Below are 22,898 nucleotides of genomic sequence, written 5' to 3' on the forward strand. Positions count from 1 at the left end.
TGACACCGGAGAAGGGATTTGGCTGCCGGTGAGGGCTGGCTCGCCTGTGATGTTACCATTTCTTTGATGAGTTTTTGTGGGTCTTTTTTTGTAATGGAGGAGAAAGAAAGAATGACTTTATTACTTTGCCAGGCAAAGGGGGGCCACAGCAGGCTAGGTCCTCAAGAACTGTGCCCTCCTTTGATGAGTTTTAATTCACATTAGAGACCCTGTGGACGACCACATGGGTGGACCCAGTGGCCTCAACCAGCAGCTTCCGAATATCTTGAGAGAACTGTAAGGTTTCTTTCCTCTTCTTGAGAAAAACCAAAGCCATTTTTCGTCCAAGGGCCGTTCAGATGCTGAGTGTTCTGTCCGATCCTTGGCGGCAGGGTCCTTGCCCGTCCTTTGCCGCCCCTCCCTGGGTCTGCACAGCTCTCCCACACTGCAGTCCCCACCCGCAGCTCCACTTGCTTCCCTGCATCGTAAGAATCCACGGCCTCTCCTTTGCAGCGCAGCGTCTCTGAGAACTCCCTTGTGGCAATGGATTTCTCTGGGCAAACGGGAAGAGTAATCGAGAATCCAGCTGAGGCCCAGAGCGCAGCCCTGGAAGAAGGCCACGCCTGGAGGGTAAGACTGTGGCCCGGTCCCACCCCTGGTCTGCCGCAAAGAAATAGCTCTGTGCTGGCGGCAGGGATGCGGAGCCAGAGAGGGGGCGTGGCTGTGAGTTCTCCCCTTAGGGAGGCTGTGGCTTGCCTGGGCTCCTCCACGCCCCGGCACCTGGCCACTCCTCCAGGCAGTCCCTGGGCTCCCTGGAAGGAGGGGCAGGAGCAGAGCCCTGAGGCCTCTTGGCCCACATCCCTGTCCCTGTGACGTGTTGTCAGGGCCCCATGGGAGAACGCCGGGCCAGTCATTTCCATCGTGGCTCAAACGCCGACCAGCTTCCCAGCCTCGAACAGTCTCTTTACCCTGAGATTCAAGTTCCTAATCTCCAGATGGAAGAATTTCACCCAACTTCCAAGCCTTTCTGAGCTTTCCAGGCAACTCTGGCTCAGAAAGCCTCCCCATCCTTCAGCTTCACAGTGTTCGGAAAAGGGGAATGTCCCCAAAGCTACAGGCCTGAGTCCCCTGGACGCGCGTGGTTTTCTCCCGAGGGGTATCGGGAAGCGCACTGCGAGTCTCCGTGCAGACACAGCCCGGCTTCAGCGCTGCGATCGTTGGCGATACACCGGGGTGGGACGCTTCTGGTTTTACTTTTAACAGCTGCGCCCCATAAGCTGTCTGCCCTCCTGGTCACATGGGCGGGGTCCTTGTGACCACACGGGAGGGACCGAGGCGGCAGCCACTCCGCCATCAAGGGTCGTGCACCCGGCCAGCTTACTGCCCCGGTGTGTGCCAGGTGGCGCGGTGATTGTGTTCGCGGCTCCCTTGGCGCTGACGCGGGCATTTCTTTTGCAGAAACGAAGCACGCGGATGAATATCCTAGGTAGCCAAAGCCCCCTCCACCCTTCCGCCCTCAGTACAGGTAAACACAGTATGTTGGCTTGATATTGTTGTACGTAAATAACATAAAAGCACTCCCCGGCCTCACGGCGGGCCCGGAGTGCAGCGCACGAAAGCCGGGACCACAGGAGTCGGGGCCCCTGTGACCCTGAGCGCGCTTAGCAAGGCGGCTGCCGTGCGCGGAGCCCGGGCTGCCCTCCTTCTTCTGGTCCCCACAGTGATTCACAGGACGCAGCACTGGTTCCACGGCAGGATCTCCAGGGAGGAGTCGCACCGGATCATTAAACAGCAGGGACTCGTGGACGGGTAAGGGACGCGCCCCGGGCGGGAGCCTGCTGGGCCCAGCTGCTCAGAGCGTGCTGCTGTGCGTGTGTGTGTGTGTGTGTGTGTGTGTGCGCAGGCGGGAGCCTGCTGGGCCCAGCTGCTCAGAGCGTGCTGCCGTGCGTGTGTGTGTGTGTGTGTGTGCGTGCGTGTGTGTGTGTGTGCAGGCGGGAGCCTGCTGGGCCCAGCTGCTCAGAGCATGCTGCCGTGCGTGTGTGTGTGTGTGTGTGTGTGTGTGTGTGCAGGCGGGAGCCTGCAGGGCCCAGCTGCTCAGAGCGTGCTGCCGTGTGTGTGTGTGTGGTGGTGTGTGTGTGCAGGCGGAGCCTGCAGGGCCCAGCTGCTCAGGAGCTGCCTGCATGTGCGTGTGTGTGTGTGTGTGTGTGTGTGTGTGCGGGCGGGAGCCTGCTGGGCCCAGCTGCTCAGAGCGTGCTGCCGTGCGTGTGTGTGTGTGTGTGTGTGTGTGTGTGTGCAGGCGGGAGCCTGCAGGGCCCAGCTGCTCAGAGCGTGCTGCCGTGTGTGTGTGTGTGTGTGATCACTGGCTTCGTGCGGTGTGTGTGTGTGTGTGTGTGCAGGCGGGAGCCTGCTGGGCCCAGCTGCTCAGAGCGTGCTGCCGTGTGTTTGTGTGCGTGTGTGTGTGTGTGCGTGCGTGCGTGCGCGGGCGGGAGCCTGCTGGGCCCAGCTGCTCAGAGTGTGCTGCTGTGCGTGTGTGTGTGTGTGTGTGTGTGTGTGTGTGTGTGTGTGTGCAGGCGGGAGCCTGCAGGACCCAGCTGCTCAGAGCATCCTGCCGTGCGTGCGTGTGTGTGTGTGTGTGTGTGTGTGTGCGGGCGGGAGCCTGCTGGGCCCAGCTGCTCAGAGTGTGCTGCCATGCGTGCGTGTGTGTGTGTGTGCATGCACGGGGTAGGGGGGCAGAGGGGGTGAGGGGGGGGCAGCAGCCTCGTTTTAAATCGGAGCAATGTGCTCAGGAGTATGAAGGTAGTGCAGGGTTTGCATGGCTAGGAAGTGGACAGAAGGGCAATCCATTTGTCCAGACCCCATAATCCTCCTCCACCTGTTTGCTGCAATTGGAACAGCCAAAGAACACACGCTAATTAATAAGGCAATAAGCAAGTGGAACACTGTCTTTTTGCCTACACCTTTTACTTCATGCATTATGTCCTTTGACTTTTGCCCCAACCACCCCAAACCTCAGTGGCTTAAAGCAGCACAGCTGTGTCACCGTTCACAGTTGGGGCAGGTTGGGTGGCTAGTCGCACTGGGGCCTGACGAGCTGGGGCCACGATGGCTGCACTTAGTGGCCAGTGGCCAGCGCTGCTGTGGATGTGTGATGAGGCGGCTGGGTGCAGGCCTCTGGCATGCTAGCCTGCGTCCATGCACTTCGTGGCCGTCGTGGGGGTCCTGGGGGTAAGAGGTCAAACCCCAGTGCACAAACACTTCTGAAGCTGACTCCTGCTTGGACAAGGCAAGCCACGTGGCCAGGCTCAGCATCAAGGGAATGCGAGGGATCTGCCTAGAGTGGGGCTACAGATGCATGAGGGCCCAGGGTGTGCTGCGAAGCTCAGCCAGAATTCTGTCTCCATGCCCCAAAAAAGAGGCCCTGAGGAACTGCTTGGAGGCCTTGGTCCATCCTTGTCAGAGCTGCTTCTCACTGGGTCTACTTAAAGAACAGATTCTCAGAAGCTGCTCAACTCAGAACACTCCTTTTGTTGTTTAAATCCTTCATCTTTAAAAAGTTTTATTATGGACATCTGAGAATTCAGCTGAGAGAGGAGAGTATCACAAACCGCATCCGCCTCTTGCCCAGCTTCAGAACGTGCTCACCTGAGCCTCTCTTCCTCCTCCTACATGTTTATTATTTTTTTTCTCCTTCTTCTTCCAACTTTTCCGACTTTTCTTCCTTCTTCTTCTGGAGTCTTTTAAAGGAAATCCCAGACACTCAGAATTTTTACCAGTAACTGTTGCAGTGAGTGTGTCTATGTCTTTCGACACAACCACAATATCATCATTGCACTTAAGATAAACAGGAATTTCTTAGTGTCCTTAGAAGTGCTGTCATGTTCATGCACAAAGCCCTTTAATGTACTTGGTCTAAATGGGGAGCCATCCATGGCATCTGTTGCTGTGTCTCTAAGTCTCCTTAAATAGAACAGGTCTCCCGCCACTGCATTTTCTTTCCCCTTTTTTTCCCCTTGTCTTCCCATTGTTGAAGAAGGAGGTCATTGGCTAATTCTGTGTTTGTGGTTTCTTTGACTGTGTTCCTCTGTCTCCCTGGTTTCCTGTGAAGTGTGGGCAGAGGCTCTTTCTGGGACAGAGCTGCGGTCGCTGTGTGTCTGCACTCCTTGCCCCAAGTTGTCCTGCTCCCTGATCCTGGGCTGGGCAGGGGTCTGTATTGTCAGCCCGGCCCCCCACCCCCACCCCCGCCCAGCTCCCAGCCCCCAGGGTCATTGTTTTATTAGAGGTTACAAAATCGTCATTTTCTAATTCTGTTATTCCTTCACAGCCCCTTCCTTGAAACCCTTTCCCCTGTCACACATTTGTGTTTCTGGGAGAGGTAACTAAGTGCTTGATTTTTTTTTAGTATGTCCATTTATTTACTTTGGCTCTGTGTGTGGTTCTTGTTGCTAGGGTGGGCTTTCTCCAACAGCGAGTAGGGGCTGTTCTCCAGTTGCGGTGTGCAGGGGGCTCATCGCAGGGGCTTCTCTGGTTGGGGAGCACAGGCTCTAGGGCATGTGGCTCGGTAGTTGTGGGACAAGGGCTTAGTTGCTCTGCAGCATGTGGGATCTTCCCAGACCAGAGACCATATCCATGCCCCCTGCTTTGCAAGGCAGACCTTCAACCACTGGGCCACCAGGGCAGCCTGGTTTTCCCCTTTTATTTGTCATTTTCTTTTTTTCTTTTGGGGGGTATATAATTGCTTTAGAGAATTGTGTTAGTTTGTGCTGAACGATGATGTGAGTAAGCTATTTATGTACACATATCCTACCCTCTTGGATTTCCTCCCATCCCCATCCCACCCCGCTAGATCATCACAGAGCAGTGTCCATCCCAGGGTCATCATTTGGTATCCTGCCATCTTCCAAGACTGACAAATGAGGTGTTGTATTTTGTATTTTAACTCTGGTGATGAGCTTGATGCTGTGTGTTCGACTTCTTTCAATCCAAGCTTAATGTTCTTGATTTTCTGGATGCTTTCTTTTGGGCTCGTGGGGTGTGCCTCTCTTAAGTTGGTTCCTGAGTTCTTTTGACTCAAAACTAATAGGGTTTGTTTTCTAGCTGTGACACATTCTCTCAGATGCCCTAACTTTTTGGAATGGAAAATGGTGTCTAGAAACCAAATCCTAGGTCATTTCCATGGACAAAGCTAGTACATACGCTTTTTAAACTGAAAAAGATTACAGGTTCACACTGATTTTCTAGTTCAGTCATCTCAGTTATGTCCGACTCTTTGCAACCCCATGGACCACAGCACACCAGGCCTTCCTGTCCTTCACTATCTCTTGGAGCTTTCTCAAACTCATGTCCATTGAATTGGTGATGCCATCCAACCGTCTCACGCTCTGTTGTCCCCTTCTCCTGCCTTCAATCTTTCTCAGCATCAGGATCTTTTCTAAGGAGTCAGCTCTTCGCATCAGGTGGCCAAAGTTTTGAAGCTTCAGCATCAGTCCTTCCAATGAATGTTCAGAATCGATTTCCTTTAGGATTGACTGATTTGATCTCCTTGCAGTCCAAGGGACTCTCAAGAGTCTTCTCCAACAGCATGGTTCAAAAGCATCAATTCTTCAGTGCTCAGCCTTCTTTATGGTCCAACTCTCACATCCATACATGACTACTGGAAAAACATAGCTTTGACAATTCAGACCTTTATCAGCAAAGTAATATCTCTGCTTTTTAGTATGCTGTCGAAGTTGGTCATAGCTTTTCTTCCAAGGAGCAAGTATCTTTTAATTTCATGGCTGCAGTCACCATCTGCACTGATTTTGGAGCCCCAAAAAATAAAGTCAGCCACTGTTTCCATTGTTTCCCCATCTGTTTGCCATGAAGTGATGGGACTGGATGCCATGATCTTAGTTTTCTGAATGTTGAGCTTTTACCCAACTTTTTCACTCTCCTCTTTCACTTTCATCAAGAGGCTCTTTAGGTCCTCTTCACTTTCTGCCACAAGGGTGGTGTCACCTGCATATCTGAGGTTATTGATATTTCTCCCAGCAATCTTGATTCCAGCTTGTGCTTCCTCCAGCCTGGTATTTCACATGATGTACTCTGCATATAAGTTAAAAAAGCAGGGTGACAGTATGAAGCCTTGATATCCTCCTTTCCCAATTTGGAACCAGTCCATTGTTCCATGTCTGGTTCTAACTGTTGCTTCTTGACCTGCATACAGGTTTCTCAGGAGGTAGGTGAGGTGGTCTGGTAGTCCAATCTCTTGAAGAATTTTCCACAGTTAGTTGTGATCCACACTTCAAAAGTTTTAGCATAAGTCAATGAAGCAGAAGTAAATGTTTTTCTGGAATTCTCTTTTTCAGTTTAAAAAGCTAGGACATAGGCTTTTTAAACTGAAAAATAGATTACAGGTCCACATTGATATCCCAGTTCAAATGGAAAGCTACAGGATTTGTACATCTTAGACTTTATTGTATCTCTCTTTTCTTCTTCTGAAAAACCTAATGTCATTAGCTACTTGCTTTACCTCACTCTGTATTTGTGAGCTGTATCCCATATCACACCATAAAAATATTCATAATATTACTTCAGTAAGAATACTAAATTCACACTTCTTTATAGCCCTTTTATCCTTAAGGAACATTCCAGGCAGGACCACGTTAAAATACTAGCCTTAAGGTAATTCTTCTCTGTGGTTCCACCACCAAACTGCCATGTCTCAGGTTCCTTCCTCATTTTTGATTATTAGTTAAAAGGATCTGATTTCTTTTCTCCTCCATTTAATGCTGCTTTTAAAACTATTTGAAACATTGCCTTGATTCCAAAGTCAAAAATCTAAAAAAAGGCACTTTGCCTGGTGACTTGACTCTCCTCCCCAACTCCACCTTTGGTGAACATTTTCATCAGCGTTTCTTTATACTTCCGTTGTTTCCTTTTTCAGATATAAGCAAAACACATTTGTGTTTGTAATCTGCCTCTCCTTAACCAGGGTGTGTGCTGTCCATGGAGGAGCAAGCCTGAGCTGAGCTGCGTCCTGAGGAGGCTGGGAAGGAGGGCCGCCTCCTGGTCCCCTGCTGTATTCGCTTTCACACATTGTTCCAGCTTCATTTTTTCCAGGCCTCTGTTGTGGCGCAGTGTGCCCCATCTTCTGTTTCTGCTCGTGAGTTCGTAGACGGGGAGTGTTGAGCAGTGAATGTTGTAAAATACGCCCGGTTCTCCTCCCCGGGGTTGCCTGAGAGCCACCTGTGGGTCCCTTGTCCAGGAGGCTGAGTCTCTTGCTGTATGTGTAAGGACCAGTTTCACTTCTAATCCTTTCTGTGATCCTGAACTGTTGATGTATCTTTTGCCTGATTTTTCTCTATCCATTTTTTACAAACATTTTTTTCCAGGTTGTTCTTTGTGTTTTTTACTTAGCTGAGGGGGGGTTTGTTTTGATTTTGGTTTGGTTGTACAGTTTTTCTAAATATGGTCACATTTATCTTTTCTGTCCTTCAGCCTGTATCTTTCTAGATTTTTGAGCCCTAGTCATACAAGTTTTCTCCACTCCTCAATCATAAAGGAGTTTGTTCATGTTCTACTCTAGAACTTGTATTATTGATTACACTCCCTTCCTTTTTTTTCATGATTATTTCTTCCATTTCTGTTTATTCATTTTTGTTTGCGTGTTTAGATCCCAAGTACATTCGGAATTTATTTATCCTAGTTCTCGGTGTAAAGATGGATCTGATTTTTTTCCCATGTGGGTGTACAGTTGTTCCAGACAGCTTTTCTGAAATGTCACTTGATCATAGAACAGTCCTTTTACAGCCTTAAAAGTGGCCCATGCTGACTATAGAGTAGATGCTTCTCCTCTGAACTTTCTGCCTAAGAGAAAAAAGCCTGCCCTCCTCTCTTAGTGATGGTTCTTGCATGTAGGTTTGTGTGTTTTCCACGGGCTTCAAGGATAGGATGCTTACCTGTTGCAGCCCTAAACCCCAACCAAACTAAGCCCTCAAATGTTCTCATGGGGCCCCATTTACCGTATCATATGTGGGGTTCATTTTCAGAAGTCAAGTGGTTTTCCTTGCCGAGTGACATCTTACTGTAACCGAAGCCAGGTTCGGCCACTCGTCACTCATAAACCAGTAATTCAAGGGACAAGTGTGAGTAGAAAGGAAAGGTTCCTTAATCAGAAAAGCCAGCAACCTGGGGAGAAGGTGAACTCATGTCCTGAGACCAGCTCTGAAGATTCTGCTCAGCAATGACAGATTTTAAAGGGAAACAGGGCAACGGGGCAGGGGTGGGGGGTGGGTGGGGTGAGGGTCTCAGTGCATCATGAAGGCAGGAGGTTAGATTCGTACCATTCTCCGATGAGTGCAGACTGGATGACTCGAAATGTTATCTTGCCCACATGGACTGCCTGCATGATTGCTTAGGGAGGCCGTTTTGGGTAGAGAGGTAGCCATTCTTTAACTGCTTAATTCTCCTTTTTATTTGTACTTCTTTTTATTGTATTTAGGAAAAGAATCAGCAGGTCAGACAAGGCATAACTCGTTCAGGAGAGGATAGGTCAGGAGTTAATTTCCATTGCCTAGTGATTCATCCCTATAATTAGGTTCTTTTAAGGTTAGAGGGAGACAGAAATGGGCAGACAGGAAAGAGCTGCTCTCAGCACTGCCAGAGAAGTGCCGGCTCCACGGGAGGCATCACTGGGTACCGTGCATCCTTGCTGGGGCCCAGGGCAGTGATGGTGGCACCCGCATCCCTGAGAGGCTGACAGACCAGCCCACTTTGCATTAAAAGGAGCGGTCTTGGGGTGGAGAAGCCCCGGGGTGGGGAGGGCCAGCATGCTGGGCCCACAGCACTGTGTCGGCTCATTTTTTTTTAAACCCCGTTTGTCTTGCAATTCAACTTTTTCTGGAGCCGAGCCCCAGTTGGCAAGGTTCCCTCTGTCCAGCCTTGGTGAGGAGTGGGGACACCTTTCAACTGTCCTCCCACCCCCAGTTGCTGTGTTCCTCTCTATCCTTCCCTGGGTCTGAGTTGCCTCTAAGGTTGTGTTAGATCCTTCAATCCCAGCCTCCGGCTGCTGGCGCTCTAGCAAAAACCAAAGGCAGGATTTGGGGACCCATTCAGGTGTCATCACAGTGGTATACATCGTCCACTCACTCCCGTGTTTAGGGAGGAAATGTGCTTGGAAAGCGAGGTAAATTAAATAATCAATGCCAAATCGTTATGAATCCCTGCAGAGGTAACGGAGGAAGCCAATTTAGAGTCTGACAACAAACCACCCTGAAAGGCAGGCCAGGATGACAGGTGTTATAAAACACTGCTGCCGAGACCTTCAGCCTCAATCACGGAGGACGTAGAGGGTGCAAAGAGACAGCGGAGCCTGCAGTCAACCCAGAGGGGCCTCTGAAGCCACCTGGATGCAGGCGCCGCCCCACGCCCGCCCCCACGGGTGACCTGTGTACGCACGGAAGCCTGAGCCTGCACACACATGTGCGTGTGCTTCTGCACTCACACCCCCAGCCCTGCAGAGCCCAGCGCTGCCTGGCTGCCTCCTTCCTGCCCCTCTTGCCGCCCGCAGCCCGTGCCAGAGCCCAAGATGGAAGGAGCTTTCCCAGGGGCCGGTCCTGCTCTGCAGGCCCCGCTGTGGCTCAGCCCGGGGCTCATGCCGGGACTTGCAGCATGCAAGGCTGTGTCCTACCCCCGCCTGCCCCCGCCGTGTCCACACTGGGGTCCGCACCACTGCCCCCTTGCCATCTACAGCCCCGGCCTCTGTGCCTTTCTTGAGCTGGTCCCTCCGTCTCTGCTCCAGGCCCCTCCGCTGGGCAGAAGGCTGTGACCTTGCCAAGACTTGTGTTCTCTACGGCTCTCCCCACAGGCAGAGTGGGGTGCCCTCAGGGCTGCCACGGCACCCTCAGCGGAGTGTAGCATCCTTGCCAGCCACGAAGGAACCCCTGCACATTTGCTCCAGCTGTGCCCAGGCTCCCCTGTGACTGCTGCTGGCGGTGTGGCCTCGGGGAATTTGCCTCATGTCTCTGGGCCCCCTCGCCTCGCTGTAAAATGAGGACAGTGACAGGGTCGCCCTGAGTCCTGAGCGAGGCGGTATGCGCGTGCCTGGGCTGCGTGCCTGAGTTGTGCTGTCCCTCTGATCTCCGTCAGCCCCGGACATGAGCAGCCCTTTGCTCAGCCCTGAATAGATGCGTGAGCCCCCTGATTTGAGTCCTGACGGCAGCAAGGACGCCCTGGGCACCAGCGCCTTCGCTCCATGTTCCATCCTGAGTCCCAAGCAGAGACGTCTCTGGGCGCGGCGGCCCCTAGCCCGTCTCAGCAGTGCTCCAGCCCCAGCAGAAATCCCCGCGCCTGCAGTTTGCTGATGGCAGTCAGCACTGCCTCCCGTGCGTACAGCGTCTACACCACAGCTCCCAGCACATGCACGGTCCTGCAGGAGAAGCCGGGGAAGGTGGCAGATCGCGGTCCGACGCTCCCAAGTGTGAGATCCAGGAATCTCGCTGACTCCTGGGCCCTACCCCCGTGCCTCCCTGTCGGAGGTCATTTCAGGTAGACCACTATTAGGCACAGGCCGTTGGGGCAGCCTCAGGATCTCCTGATCACACCCCGAACTGGGCCGCAGACAGACAGCATCCGTACCTGCCTTGCTCCTTGGTGCTCGGAAGGAAACAGCTGGGGGCTCATTGAGAGCTCAGCTGAGACTGCCCAGCCCTAGCTTCTCCTCCAGGAAGAGCGAGTCCCTGGGCTTCTGCTAGGGAAGCACGTGGAGAAGAGAGCACAGCCCAGGAAGGACAGGCACACAGCCCTTCCTGGGAGAGGAACTGGCCCTCCTGTCCCCCTGGCTCCGGCAGCACCGAACACGTCACACACACATCTGCTTCATAACCACTCCTCTCCTGCCCTCCCAGCCCCATGCTGCAGTTCCATCCTGCTTGGCATCTCCAAAATGTATCCTGCAGAACGTGCATCCTACAGAATGCCATCAAAGAGGGGCTGGTATATAATCAAAGATGCTGTGAAGAGTCGGGTAAGATAGGAAACCTCCTGCGGGGGCCCTACGGGAGTCATGCTGAATATCTACATTCTAAAGGCTCTGAGATGTCTTATGGTGAAATAAAACATTTTCACCTTTATAACAGGATTTCCCAGGCTTATTGAATTGCCTTCCATCTGAATTTACAATCTAGACACTGATGGTTTATCTGATTGTCACAGTTTGGTGTCTAATGACTTTAAAACATGTTTCCTCTGAGGCCATTTCGTCTTTGTCCCTGGAATTAGGGCCTTTTCCTTTCTAAAGAAGAACTCTGTCTTAACATCTGATTCCAGATTTGTTCACGTAAAAGCGATGATTTACACTTCTTCCTGCTATTCTAATTTTTAGTTGAAGTATCACTGATTTACAGCACTGTGTTAGTTTCCAGTGTATAGCGTAGTGATTCAGCATTTTTGCAGATTTTTCTCCATTACTGGTTATTACAAGATAGTGGGTATCATCTTTACGCTGCACAGTACATGCTTCTCGCTTGTCTATTTTATACACAGTGGTTTGGATCTGTTAATCCTATGCCCCTGACTTGTCCCTCCCCGCTTCCCTCTCCCCTTTGGTAACCACAGGTTGTTCTCTGCACCTGAGAGTCTGTTTCTGTTTTGCTTATATATCCATTTGTATTATTTTTTAGGTCCCACATATAAGTGGTATCATCCAGGGCTTGTCTGGTTTATTTCACTGAGTATAATGTTCCCTAGGTCCATCCATGTTGCTGCAGGTGGCAGGACTTCACTCTTTATTATGGCTGAGTAACATTCCGTTGTGTGTATGTACCACAGCTGCTTAATCCAGTCATCTGTTGACGGGCATTTGCGCTGCTTCCGTGTCTTGGCTATTATAAATAGTGCTGCTGTGAACACTGAGGTTCATGTATCTTTTCACATTAGTGTTTTCATTTTTTCCATTTATGTATATCCAGTAGTAGAATTACAGGTTCATGTGGTAGTTTTAGTTTTTAAGGAGACTCCATACTCTTCTCTGTAGTGGCTGCACCAATTTACATTCCCACCAACATTGCTCCCTTCTCTCCACATCCTGGCCATCATTGTTATTTGCAGACTTTCTGATGTGACTTCAAACTGTAGAAGAGTCGCATGAATCATGTAACAGACTCCTGTACACATGTTACCCAGGTGCCCTGAGTCATGACTGTTGCAGCACCTTTTGTCATGTTCTCTCTTGCATTCTTTTATCACAACCGTTTAGGAGTGAGTTGTAATTATTTCAATATAAAATTTCTAAAAACATGGACTTCTTTTAGGCAACCACAGGCTCGTTATAAAAATTAGGAAATTAACACGAATGCGATTCTGTCCCCGGCCATGCCACTTTCCCAGATTTTACCAGGGGTCTGACTTGTATCCTTTGTTGCTAAGGAAAGGAACTTCCAGGCCCCAGCACCACCCTGGGCAGCACAGGCCTTGTCTTCCTTTGTGTCTCGACACTTGAAGGAGTCGTAAGGGCAGAAGTACCAGGTGCGGGCTCATCTGCTCACTCCCAGGAGGCGATGCCGAGTCATCTTCAGTGCATCCTGTTGGGAGGTGCTGGGGCGGGTTGTCTCATTCCTGTTGGTGGTCACTTGAATACCTGAAGATGATATCCACCAGGTTTCTCTGTCGGAAGGTTACTGTTGGTCCCTTTGTCGTAAACATTAGTGGGTAAATCTTTGAGACTATGGAGATACTGTTATTCTCATCAAACTTTGATGCTGGTTTCAGCATCCTGTGAATAATCTGCTTAATCAATGGTGATATCTGGTGATTGCCAGATGGTGGTTTTCTAATCCATCTTCTTTGCTTGTGTAGCTGGCCTTCTGCTCTTAGTAAGAGCTTTTTTTTTCCTCCTCTGTTATTTGTTCATTTATTTATCACACCAGTGTGGACTCAGGATTCTTGTTCTATGCTATAGGTCATAATCAATCACCAGTGTTATTCACTTAGATGCCTGGGTGTGGCCACACTGCCTCCTAAGTTAGCTTTCTTTGAGTACCTCCTTACTTTCTGACACAAAGTGTACCAGCTTCACCCTGTACCTTTCCTGCCTCAGCCCTAGAGGCAGCCGTGTCCCCAAGGAGCTGTGTCCCCTGGTTCCTTTTGATGGGGAGTGACAGCCAGAGCAGAGTCTAGGTGTGGAGGGTGGTCTCACCCTACAGCTCACTCAGCTCCCAAAGCTTCCTGAAACTTCGCCTCCTGAAGCCTGTCTATGTTGACATATGCAGATAACATGCATATTCAGTCTGGAATTAACAGTCAATTAATTCTTTTCCTTCCCAGGCTCTTTCTCCTCCGTGACAGCCAGAGTAATCCAAAGGCATTTGTCCTCACACTGTGTCATCATCAGAAAATTAAAAATTTCCAGATCTTACCTGTAAGTATTGACCTTTTCACACTCATTCTTACTCTTTTGTGTTCTGGTTTTGTCCCTCATGCAATTTTTGAACTAACCACACTAGAGAACAGTAAATGTCGGACAGTTTCAAGCCTACTAGTGAGATCTTTATAGGAGCTTCCTCTATGCATAGGGCATGCCATTTGCATGGATACTCAGGTCAGCTGGTCAACCTCACCCTCCTCCGTGGGGTGTGCTGAATACTCACATGGACACTCACAGGATGACTGGTCAACCTCACCGTCCTCCATGGGGTGTGCTGAGTGCTCACATGGACACTCAGGATAACTGATCAGCCTCCTCTGTGGTGAATGCTATATGCATGGATACTCAGGTTAACTGGTCAACCTCCCCCTCCTCCATGGGGTATGCTGAGTGCATGGACACTCACAGGTTGACTAACCAACATTGCCCTTATGAGCAAGGTGAACTGGGAGGAGCCTGGGACCCTCCTCAGATGTAGGGGAGCAGCTGTGCCCTGAAGCCTTAGGTACTTGGCAGTACCTCTCCCAACCTGCCTCCACACAAAAAACTCACTCTGCAACCTCCTGCCCTGTTATTTTCGAGCTCACCTCACTGATTCCATGTGTCGCCCTAGAACCTCCGCAGGGGTGGAAAACACTAATCCTGACCGTGGGGCCTGTTTCATCCCCTGAGCTGTGGTCTCTTACTTAGCCGGTCTTATTGTGTCTCTCCAGTGCGAGGATGACGGGCAGACATTCTTCAGCCTTGACGACGGGAACACCAAATTCTCTGACCTGATCCAGCTTGTTGACTTTTACCAGCTGAACAAAGGGGTCCTGCCTTGCAGACTGAAGCACCACTGCATCCGAGTGGCCTTATGACCTCAGATCTAGCCTGGCTGCAGGCCGGTGGGCGCTGACACTGGACTGAAGAGGCCTGTGCATCCTTCAGCACACGTCTGTCTGCACCCTAGGGCTCGGAGCAAGACGGTGCATTTGGCGCCGGCTGACCACAATCGACTCATCTGTTGGACTTGACGGTGGTTTGCTGCTGCAGATGCAGCAGGGCTGCCCCTCTCTCCCTGGCCTCATCGGGGAGGGCAGGAGAGAGCAGATTATTCGAGAGTAAACTGGAATGATGGTCTTGGCTGGGCCATGGAGGAGCGCTAGCCAGAGAGAAGTGATTGGAAGTGAGCGCTTGCCCTGGAATAATCTTGACAATTAAAACCGATATGTTTACTTTTTGTATTGCTCCCTTTTTTGCACTCCTTGTTTCAATGTTGTATTCAGCTTATGGCAGGAGGGGCCGTGGCTTTTCCGTGTGTACGAGATGTGGAGACACTTGAAAGGGGGCAGCCCCCAGAGGCTGACCGTGTTTGCAGAGGGTGGTGCGTAGGCTCTGCACGTCACTCCCAGACAGCAGGCACCCAGCCCCCCCGTATACTTGAAAGCGTTTTGAGATAAAAGGTGTTCTTGAGGTAGGCCCATGGTGTGCTGCGTGGCCAGAGGCGACCCAGGCTGCCACCCCCGCTCTGACCATCCCCGACTCGTGCTGCCCACCTTCCGTCCACGTGTCGTCTTGCTCCCCCGCTGCTGGACACGTGTTTCTTTGGAAAACTCGCTGTCCCTCAACACGGAGGGGCTGAGTGGCGGCCCCTCGTTGGCCACAGGCCAGCCTTCCTAATTACAGCGAGTGCCCGTCGCCCGTCTGCCCCACCTTCCAGCCTGCTCTAGAACCATCGCTGCCTTACCCCTCTGCAGTGGTGCCAGCCTTCCAGGGCTGCTCTTCCTGCCCTGGGGGCTCTGAGGATCTGAAAGGAGGTGGCACCTGCGTGGCCGGGTTTCCATGGTGACAGAGGGCAGCCCCACAGGGGACGGTCTCTCTTGGTGGCCTCCATCCTGCTGGCAGCCCAGGGGCCATCCGCTGCAAGGCCGCAGGTGGTTCCTCCACGGGCCCAGGTCCAGCGGCCCCCACGGCGGGGCTGGCCTTGGACAGGTTAGCAACGCTGCGCTGTGTGCTGCTCCAGGAACTGAGTCAGACGGTGGCCTGAGATGTCCCCACCCTCCGCCCTGCCCAGTGGCCGAGTCTTCCGGCGTGCAGGCGGCCGTTCCTCTGCCTTTGATCCCTGCAGAGCAGAAAGGGCTCCCCTGACAGCATGCATGCCGCTTGCTGAAAGATGACTTCGTCCCCAGATCATAGCAGCCATGCTTCCCTGGCCCCTCTGGACCATGCTGGCTGCCAGATCCCTGGACTGCCCACTGCAGCACTTCCCAAGGGAGACGTGCGGCCTAGGACACAGTGACGCGTACCCGCTGTACCTCAGTTCGTGGTATAGACACTGTATTTTAGTTGACAAGACACACTCTACTTATTTTCCATGAAGTGTCTACTTAGACAAATGAAGAATTTTTAGTAAAATATGTTTTTAACCATGAACGTTCAATGGCTTTTTTTGTTTTGTTTTGTTTTGTTTTGTTTTTTGGGGGGGTTTTTGGTTGTTTTCTAGCCTGTTAATCTTTCCAACAGTTGACAATTAGGTAATTTTCAACTCATACCTGGCAGCCTGCTTCCCCTGGAGGGACTGATGCTTCAGTTATACTAGTAGACATTTTTCTCTTTACCAGTTGGAGGTAAAGCCTTTCAAAAACAAAAAATCCAGCAAAAAAATAAATAAATAAAAAGCCACCTCTCCAGTTTCTTTTTTCTGTTTACATAGACCAGTCTCCACTAGTGAGATGAGACTCACTCAGTAGACAGCTAGTATCTGCAGTATTGCGTATTTATAAATACACCTTGTATTTAAAAAGAGAACTAAAGCTTGACTCTGACGCACGGTTCTGTGTGTACCTCCTGGCCACAGTGAACTGTCACAAAGTGTGACCCTCCCAGGGCCCCTTGTACCAGGCCACTCGGGATCCACCTGCCATTGGGCAGCCCCTTGCAGGAGGTGGGCGTCCAGCTGGGCAAGCCAGGGGCTGAAGGACATTCGACTTTTATTTTTGTATTTAAATGACATGAATGTAAACGGAACAGCTCAGGGTCATTTCGGAGCCTGTTGACTTTTTATCTCTTCCTGTGATTTTCTGTTGTGAACAGAAACTCCATGTAGCAACCTGGACTGAATTGAGAAAGAAAACGCCAAATGCTTTGGGGATAATGCTAAGTAGGAGAGCTTTGTGACCTTATGTGTTAGAGTTTCAGAATGTTTTTCTGTTTGCTAAACCTTGGAGAAATATGTGCCTCAGTCTAGATGTTTTGTCTTCTCTTTTCTGCACTGAATACCTGAGGGTTTGACCAATCGACGCACCTCTGCAGGGGTGGGGCTGGCTCGCGGGGGCTGTGATGCAAGCGTGGTGAGCATGGCATCGCCCGACGTGTAGACGTTTTCAGGGAAAGCAGAACGGATTAACCGAAGAGACAAAACCTTTGTCCCATGTGCTTTGCTCCTTTCTGTACATAGCTCCTCGGCTCACGAACCTAATTGTAAACATTCAGGTATTTTTGTACAATAAGGGACTGATGTTCTGTTTGTCATTAGAAATAAACATTAATACAGTGTTCTTCATTTTGCCTGTGGTGTGTGTTTATATTTTAAAACGTCCGGCTGATCTAGCACTAAACACCTAGGAAGATGATGTGGGATATTTTAGTGATGTGCTTCTTACCTGGCTAAACAGTAGTTACAGACGAGCGGGTGTGACGTGCAGACAGATGACCCTGCTGGGTGGGCCGCGTGCTGACCACAGAGCAGCTCCGCGGGCCTCTCCTCCCCCGCTTCCTCCGCAAGAACAGACCCGCGGAGGCTCCAGGCCGGGCAGGGACTCCATGGCCGCATATCTCAGCCAGGCCTGCAGAGGGCGCTCCAGGGGGCACGGGCCGCCTGCGGGGGCACCGCAGACCCTTTTGCAGGTCGGGCAGGCTTTGCTGCGGAGGGATGGGTGTCATTCCCCTCCCCCATCCCGGGGGCGCCATGCGTACTTTCAGTCTGTGAGTAGATCCAAGTCTGGTTTGATCTCTGAAAGTTTTCTTGAATCACGTCTAAATCTGGTTTTGTTCCATCACTGCAGGTCTTGTTTTTAATGACAGCAATAATATGTGTGTTGGGCCTCTCTCACCTGCCTTTCCTCAGATTTACCTTTTCTCAAACTAGCTGATTCCGTTTGGCGTGCACATCCCGTCTGTGCCCCAGGTCACGCACAGTCTCTGGGCGGGCTGCTTAGTCCCTGGGCCACCGCCGACCTGCACCCCTACAAGCATGTTTCCTTTTCCCTCCGTTTCTCTTTGGAGTCATGCTGGCTTCTGTGTCATATATCCCTGCATCACTGCTTTAAGCTTTGGTGAACTGATTGCTTTGATTTTTGTTTTGTTATTTTATTTTATTTCATGGTGTTAGGCTTGGTTGCCAGTTTAATCTCCATGTCAATGTATTTCTACTGAATACTCCTTACTACCATTTTTTTTTCCTACTCTTTTCTCCTTTTCTCTTGGGCATCTTCATGGTTCCTTGAAGAATGTGGGTTCTTCTTGACTGAGTCATTCATAGGAAGCTTGTGTAGTAAAGAAAGCAGGGATTGTGTCTGATGCTAGCAGGACAAAGTAAATGAATGCTATCTCAGTTCAGTTCAGTTCAGTCGCTCAGTCGTGTCTGACTCTTTGCAACCCCATGAACTGCGGCACACCAGGCCTCCTTGTCCATCACCAACTCCCAGAGTTTACCCAAACTCATGTCCATTGAGTCAGTGATACCATCCAACCATCTCATCCTCTGTCGTCCCCTTCTCCTCCTGCCCTCAATATTTCCCAGCACCAGGGTCTTTTCAAATGAGTCGGCTCTTCACATCAGGTGGCCAAAGTATTGGAGTTTCAGCTTCAGCATCAGTCCTTCCAATGAATACCCAGGACTGATCTCCTTTAGGATGGACTGGTTGGATGTCCTTGCAGTCCAAGGGACTCTCAAGAGCCTTCTCCAACACCACAGTTCAAAAGCATCAATTCTTCAGCACTCAGCTTTCTTATCAATAAACACGAAGGGTCATGGATGTGAATTCCAAGACCTTGACAACATTAGTCATTAAGATTGATCTTCCAGCCAACTACCCTCCCTCCCTGGGGTCACACCTGCCTTTTCATTCAGCCTCACACACCTTCCAGACAAATGTCCCCAAATGATTTCATATTATTTTGCAATGCAACAACTTTCCCCGCTTGGTTGTTCTATGGAAAATTATGCAATGTCATTTTTGATAATTATGGAGTTCTGTCATTTGAAATAAAAATTATGAAAAAGTCTCTTAAAAAAAAAACTCTATTGTAATTCTACTTTCTTACACAAACTTGTGCACACACATGAGCATAGATGTCTATGAGGGCTATAGCACAGGATTCCTAGGGAAAACCTGGGCCCAGCTCGGGGATTCGTCTGGAAGGTGTGCAAAGAATGAAGACAAAGGTGGGTCTGAGCACAAATGGATGGAGAATGTGCCCTTATCCAGGTGTGTGTTGTCCAATTCAAAAGCACTAGGGATGCGTGACTATTATTTAAACTGCAATAAAAAATAAAATGAAAACTTCAGTTCCTTGGTTGCACCATCCTCATTTCAAGTCCTTGATAGCCACGTGTGGCAGCAGCCCCATACTGGACAGTGCATTGATAGGACGTTGTCATCACAGGAAGTCTTGTTGGACACAGCTGGTCTTATGGGACTCATAATGAGAGGCTAAATTATAGACATGGGAATGGATGGTTGGAAGGAGGGGGCAGTTCCCTTGAGAGTCATTCTACCTGTGGGTGATGTTCTGAATTAATGAAGCCAGGTCCAAGGCTAAGGGCACCTGCACTCATGGGCATCTCTGCCTCACCCCCATGGGTAAGACAATGCTAACTTCTCATTTGCCAGAACAGGGTGACACCATCCACTGTCTCCAGTTTGTTTGGTTTCCAGTTGTAATTGAATGGTTTCACATCATAGGCATACATTGTATACAAAATTCAGTGATGTTCACTTAGCGCCCCCACCAACAAGACTCCACTGAGAAAACGCATGCTTCCCAATTTGACATCAACCTATCCAGTGACCAGATCTCCTGGAGTGAGCCAGAGGTAGAAACTCTACCTTTTGTATTTTCCCAAACAATCACCCCTACTGTGAGCGTCTCCCCAGACTGAGTGTAGCTTTAATGTCTAAATGTAAAGTGCATGTGTTTATACATGACTCTCAATGTACCAGGACTGAAAGGACAGCCACGTCTCTGCAGGGGTAAGAACAAGCCACGTGGGACCTCTCAGAGATGGCTTTGTCCAGGGTGATTACACGGAACATAGGGATCATTCTGGACACTTTGACATTAATTCAAAACCAATCTGGACAAAGTGTTGGAGCTTCTGTGGATGAACTAAAGCATAGTGGAGGATTCATCCAGCCAACCAGATTCAGAAATATGCAATGCTTCGTGTATTTTTTATTGGAGGAAGGAAACTAACATTTTAAAATTTTGTACAAAAAGTGAAATTACATTAATATTTTGTCATTGCACTACTCCTATTGTACATAAAATATGACTTCATGGAACGTTCTGGGAGGACTGAAGTATATTCTAAGGTCATTCATAACATCGGTGGTTTTCTGCTGCATTGCTGAACCATGCTTTAAGGGTAGGTGTCACAGCTGTACCAAACCTGCGTTTCTGACACTTCCTCTTCAGAATGGACACCTTCAAGATGATGCAGGGCAAGTATATTCCTGGTCTTACTCCCAGGGGTCCTGACTCAGAAGGCTGGGTAGGAGACAGACCCATGCCTCTGTACCAGCTCAGCAAGCTTCAGTGCAGCTCCCACAGGAAGGAGAATTCTAGAAGCTGCCCCAGGAGCCAGGCTTGTGTGTTCCATATCCTCAGGCCCCTCTCAAAGCTACAGAATTAAAATCTCTGACTTGGCGATAAAAGCATTCGGCCAGCACAGGGGGGTGAGACTGTCCCCAACTTATGATGAACTTCGGGATTTTAGGGTCCAGGTACCCACTGTGTTTTCATCCCTCCCAAGCCACCAGAGCTTTCAGCTCCTAAGATAGTGATCTTGCTAGAATGTGATGGGAAAGGCTTAGAATTAAACTCAAAAATGCCTGAAGCTGTCCTGGAGAACACCCAGTGAGCACACGGCCAGCATAACTGGAAGGCCACTGGGGACTCAGTCCCTGGCAAGACTCAGGCACCTCCAGACTCTCTCTGCCCGCTGACAGGCCCCATATGGTGGAGGCCATACAGCCCCCACGGTGCCCCCTCCCCACCCCCGCACACCAGCCCGACCGCCACTCAGGGCTTGTCCAGGGGTACACAGCCAGCCGCAGCACAACCAGGGCTGGCCCGTGGCCTCTGGACTCTCCGACCAGGGGTCCTCTCGTGCCTCCTCGCCACTCTCATCACACTGAGTCACCCACAGAGGCTGGCAACGGCCTGCATGACATTGTACAGAATCCACGGGGGGTTTGTGGCCAGGTAACTGGGCAAAATCAAGGCCTCCTGAAGGACGGAACCGTCCTCTCTCCTCCTGCCTGAGCACCCAGCAGGAGCCTCTTCTGGCCTTCAATCCCCCTCCTCCTTTGCAGTTGGGCCACTAACACTACATCTGCACCCCCCCACCACCACCAAATGAGGTGAAAAAGCCAATGCGATAGGGAATTCCCTAGTGGTCCAGTGCTTAGGATGTGGTGCTTTCCCTCCTGGGGCCCAGGGTTCGAGTTCTAGTCAGGGAACTCAGATCCTGTAAGATCTTGCAAGCCATGGCAGTGCAGCCAAAAGAAAGAAGAATGTGCGAAACCCAAGGGAAAGTATTAGCCTAATTATGATTAGTTTGAGTAGCTGAGCAGCGTATAGCTCTGTCTGCGCTCAGCCGAGCCAACTGGCCCCACCCGGGGCTCCCCCACTGCCCTCAGGTCCTGCTGAGGCCTGACCCCTCCCAGGCTGAGGCCTGCTCCCTTCTGAGCTTGAAATAATGCAGGAGATAGAAGCCCCAAATCCCCAGAAGAAAACTACAAATAGCTAAGGAACATATGAGCACCACTTTTTAAATGAAATGAACAGTAAGTACTGGAATAGCTGCTTGCCATTAAAGGCCACCTCCTCCAGCTTTTGTGGTTACTCTTGAATCCTCACTTGCAGATTTTACAAACCCCAGCCTCCTTTATTTCTCTAGAGAGGGAATTACCCTCAGTGACATCTCTCGTCTTTGATCATAACCCGTGGTAAGAAACACTGTCATCTAGTGGCCAACGTGCATACACACAGACACACATACGTAACTGAAACAGAAATTTCAGGAAGCACCCTTTCCCTTGTTAGGTGCAAAGCCCCCTCTTTCCTATTCTGTTCTGCTCTACTTGCTTTCCTTTTTTAAAATGCTGATCATGAAATCTCCAAACTGGTTTCATGATCCAATGATAGGTCAGTCCCAGTGAATTGAAACACACTGAATTGGAGAAGAACCAGGTTGCAGGACTGATACACCCAACTTCAGACTTCCTCTGAAACTGCAGTCACCAAGGGCGTGTGGACTTGCTGGAAGCAGAGAGAAGTGGGTCAATGGAACAGAACAGAGAGCCTGGAAACAGACTCGCACGAAGAGCATCAACTCATCTCGGACATGAGACCACAGGCAACAGGGCAGAGCAGGGGCAGTGATTCCAACAGACGGAGCTAAAACAACTGCTCCCGATGCGCAAAAGATAAACCCAGACACAGACATCGCACCTCCACAAAAACTAACTCCAAATGGGTCACAGACCTGGATGTAGGATGCAAAACTACAAAACTCCCAGAATATGACATGAGAGACAACCTAGATGAATAGAGGATTTGGGGGTGGCATTTTGGCTATAATACCAAAGGCACAATCCACAGAGGTAGAAAGCAAGCTGGACTTCATTAAATTTAAAAACTTCCACTCAGCAGAAAATATGGGGCTGACATTGCTGGTCTCCACCAAGTAGGGATATTGAGGTTCCTACACATGTCTCCAGGGCTTCCCAGGTGATACTAGTGGTAAAGAACCCACCTGCCAACGCAAGAGACATAAGAGACACCAGTTCGATCTCTGGACCGGGAAATTCCCTGGTGGAGTACATGGCAACCCACTCCAGTATTCTTTCCTGAAGAATCCATCCCATGGACAGAGGATCATGGTAGGCTATATTCCATAGGGTCACAAAGAGTTGGACACAACTGAAGCAGCTTAGCACTCACGTGCAGGTGTCTTCAGACCAGATGGCGTGGTTTTGACCCTGTAGAGAGTTGCTCAGTGTAACCAAGGCATGAATCTCACTGGGAGAGGAAAAGTCTTCTTAAGATCATGGATTGGGGGCCGCTTTACTGCATCTGCCTAGAAGATCTACCCAGAAACCCCTCCCCAGTGAGGTCTACACATGACAACACTGGAAGGGATTCTTTAACTCCAAGCTGCATTCAGTTGAAAATGTGTTCTGTAGAAAAGTTCCAGGCCACGTGGTACAATAACAGTACCTAGAATTTCCACTCCAGCATCAGTGAGCCT

At 50.2% G+C, this 22,898-nt stretch overlaps 1 protein-coding gene across 11 annotated transcripts in view; it reads left to right on the top strand.

Annotated features, from left to right (window-relative positions):
* Positions 1 to 16,922, top strand: part of GRB10 (growth factor receptor bound protein 10) — a 217,054-nt gene extending 200,132 nt beyond the window's left edge. For all 11 annotated transcript variants that reach the window (XM_043462503.1, XM_043462510.1, XM_043462502.1 and 8 more), the window contains 5 exons: positions 493 to 609; positions 1,438 to 1,504; positions 1,701 to 1,788; positions 13,279 to 13,372; positions 14,092 to 16,922. In XM_043462503.1, coding sequence (XP_043318438.1) covers positions 493 to 609; positions 1,438 to 1,504; positions 1,701 to 1,788; positions 13,279 to 13,372; positions 14,092 to 14,238 — 513 coding nt within the window. In that variant the 3' untranslated portion in view covers positions 14,239 to 16,922. The remainder of the gene's footprint in view (positions 1 to 492; positions 610 to 1,437; positions 1,505 to 1,700; positions 1,789 to 13,278; positions 13,373 to 14,091) is intronic.
* The last annotated feature ends 5,976 nt before the right edge of the window (positions 16,923 to 22,898 follow it).

This window comes from Cervus canadensis, chromosome 3 (genome assembly GCF_019320065.1).
Source record: "Cervus canadensis isolate Bull #8, Minnesota chromosome 3, ASM1932006v1, whole genome shotgun sequence".
Classification (NCBI taxonomy): domain Eukaryota; kingdom Metazoa; phylum Chordata; class Mammalia; order Artiodactyla; family Cervidae; genus Cervus; species Cervus canadensis.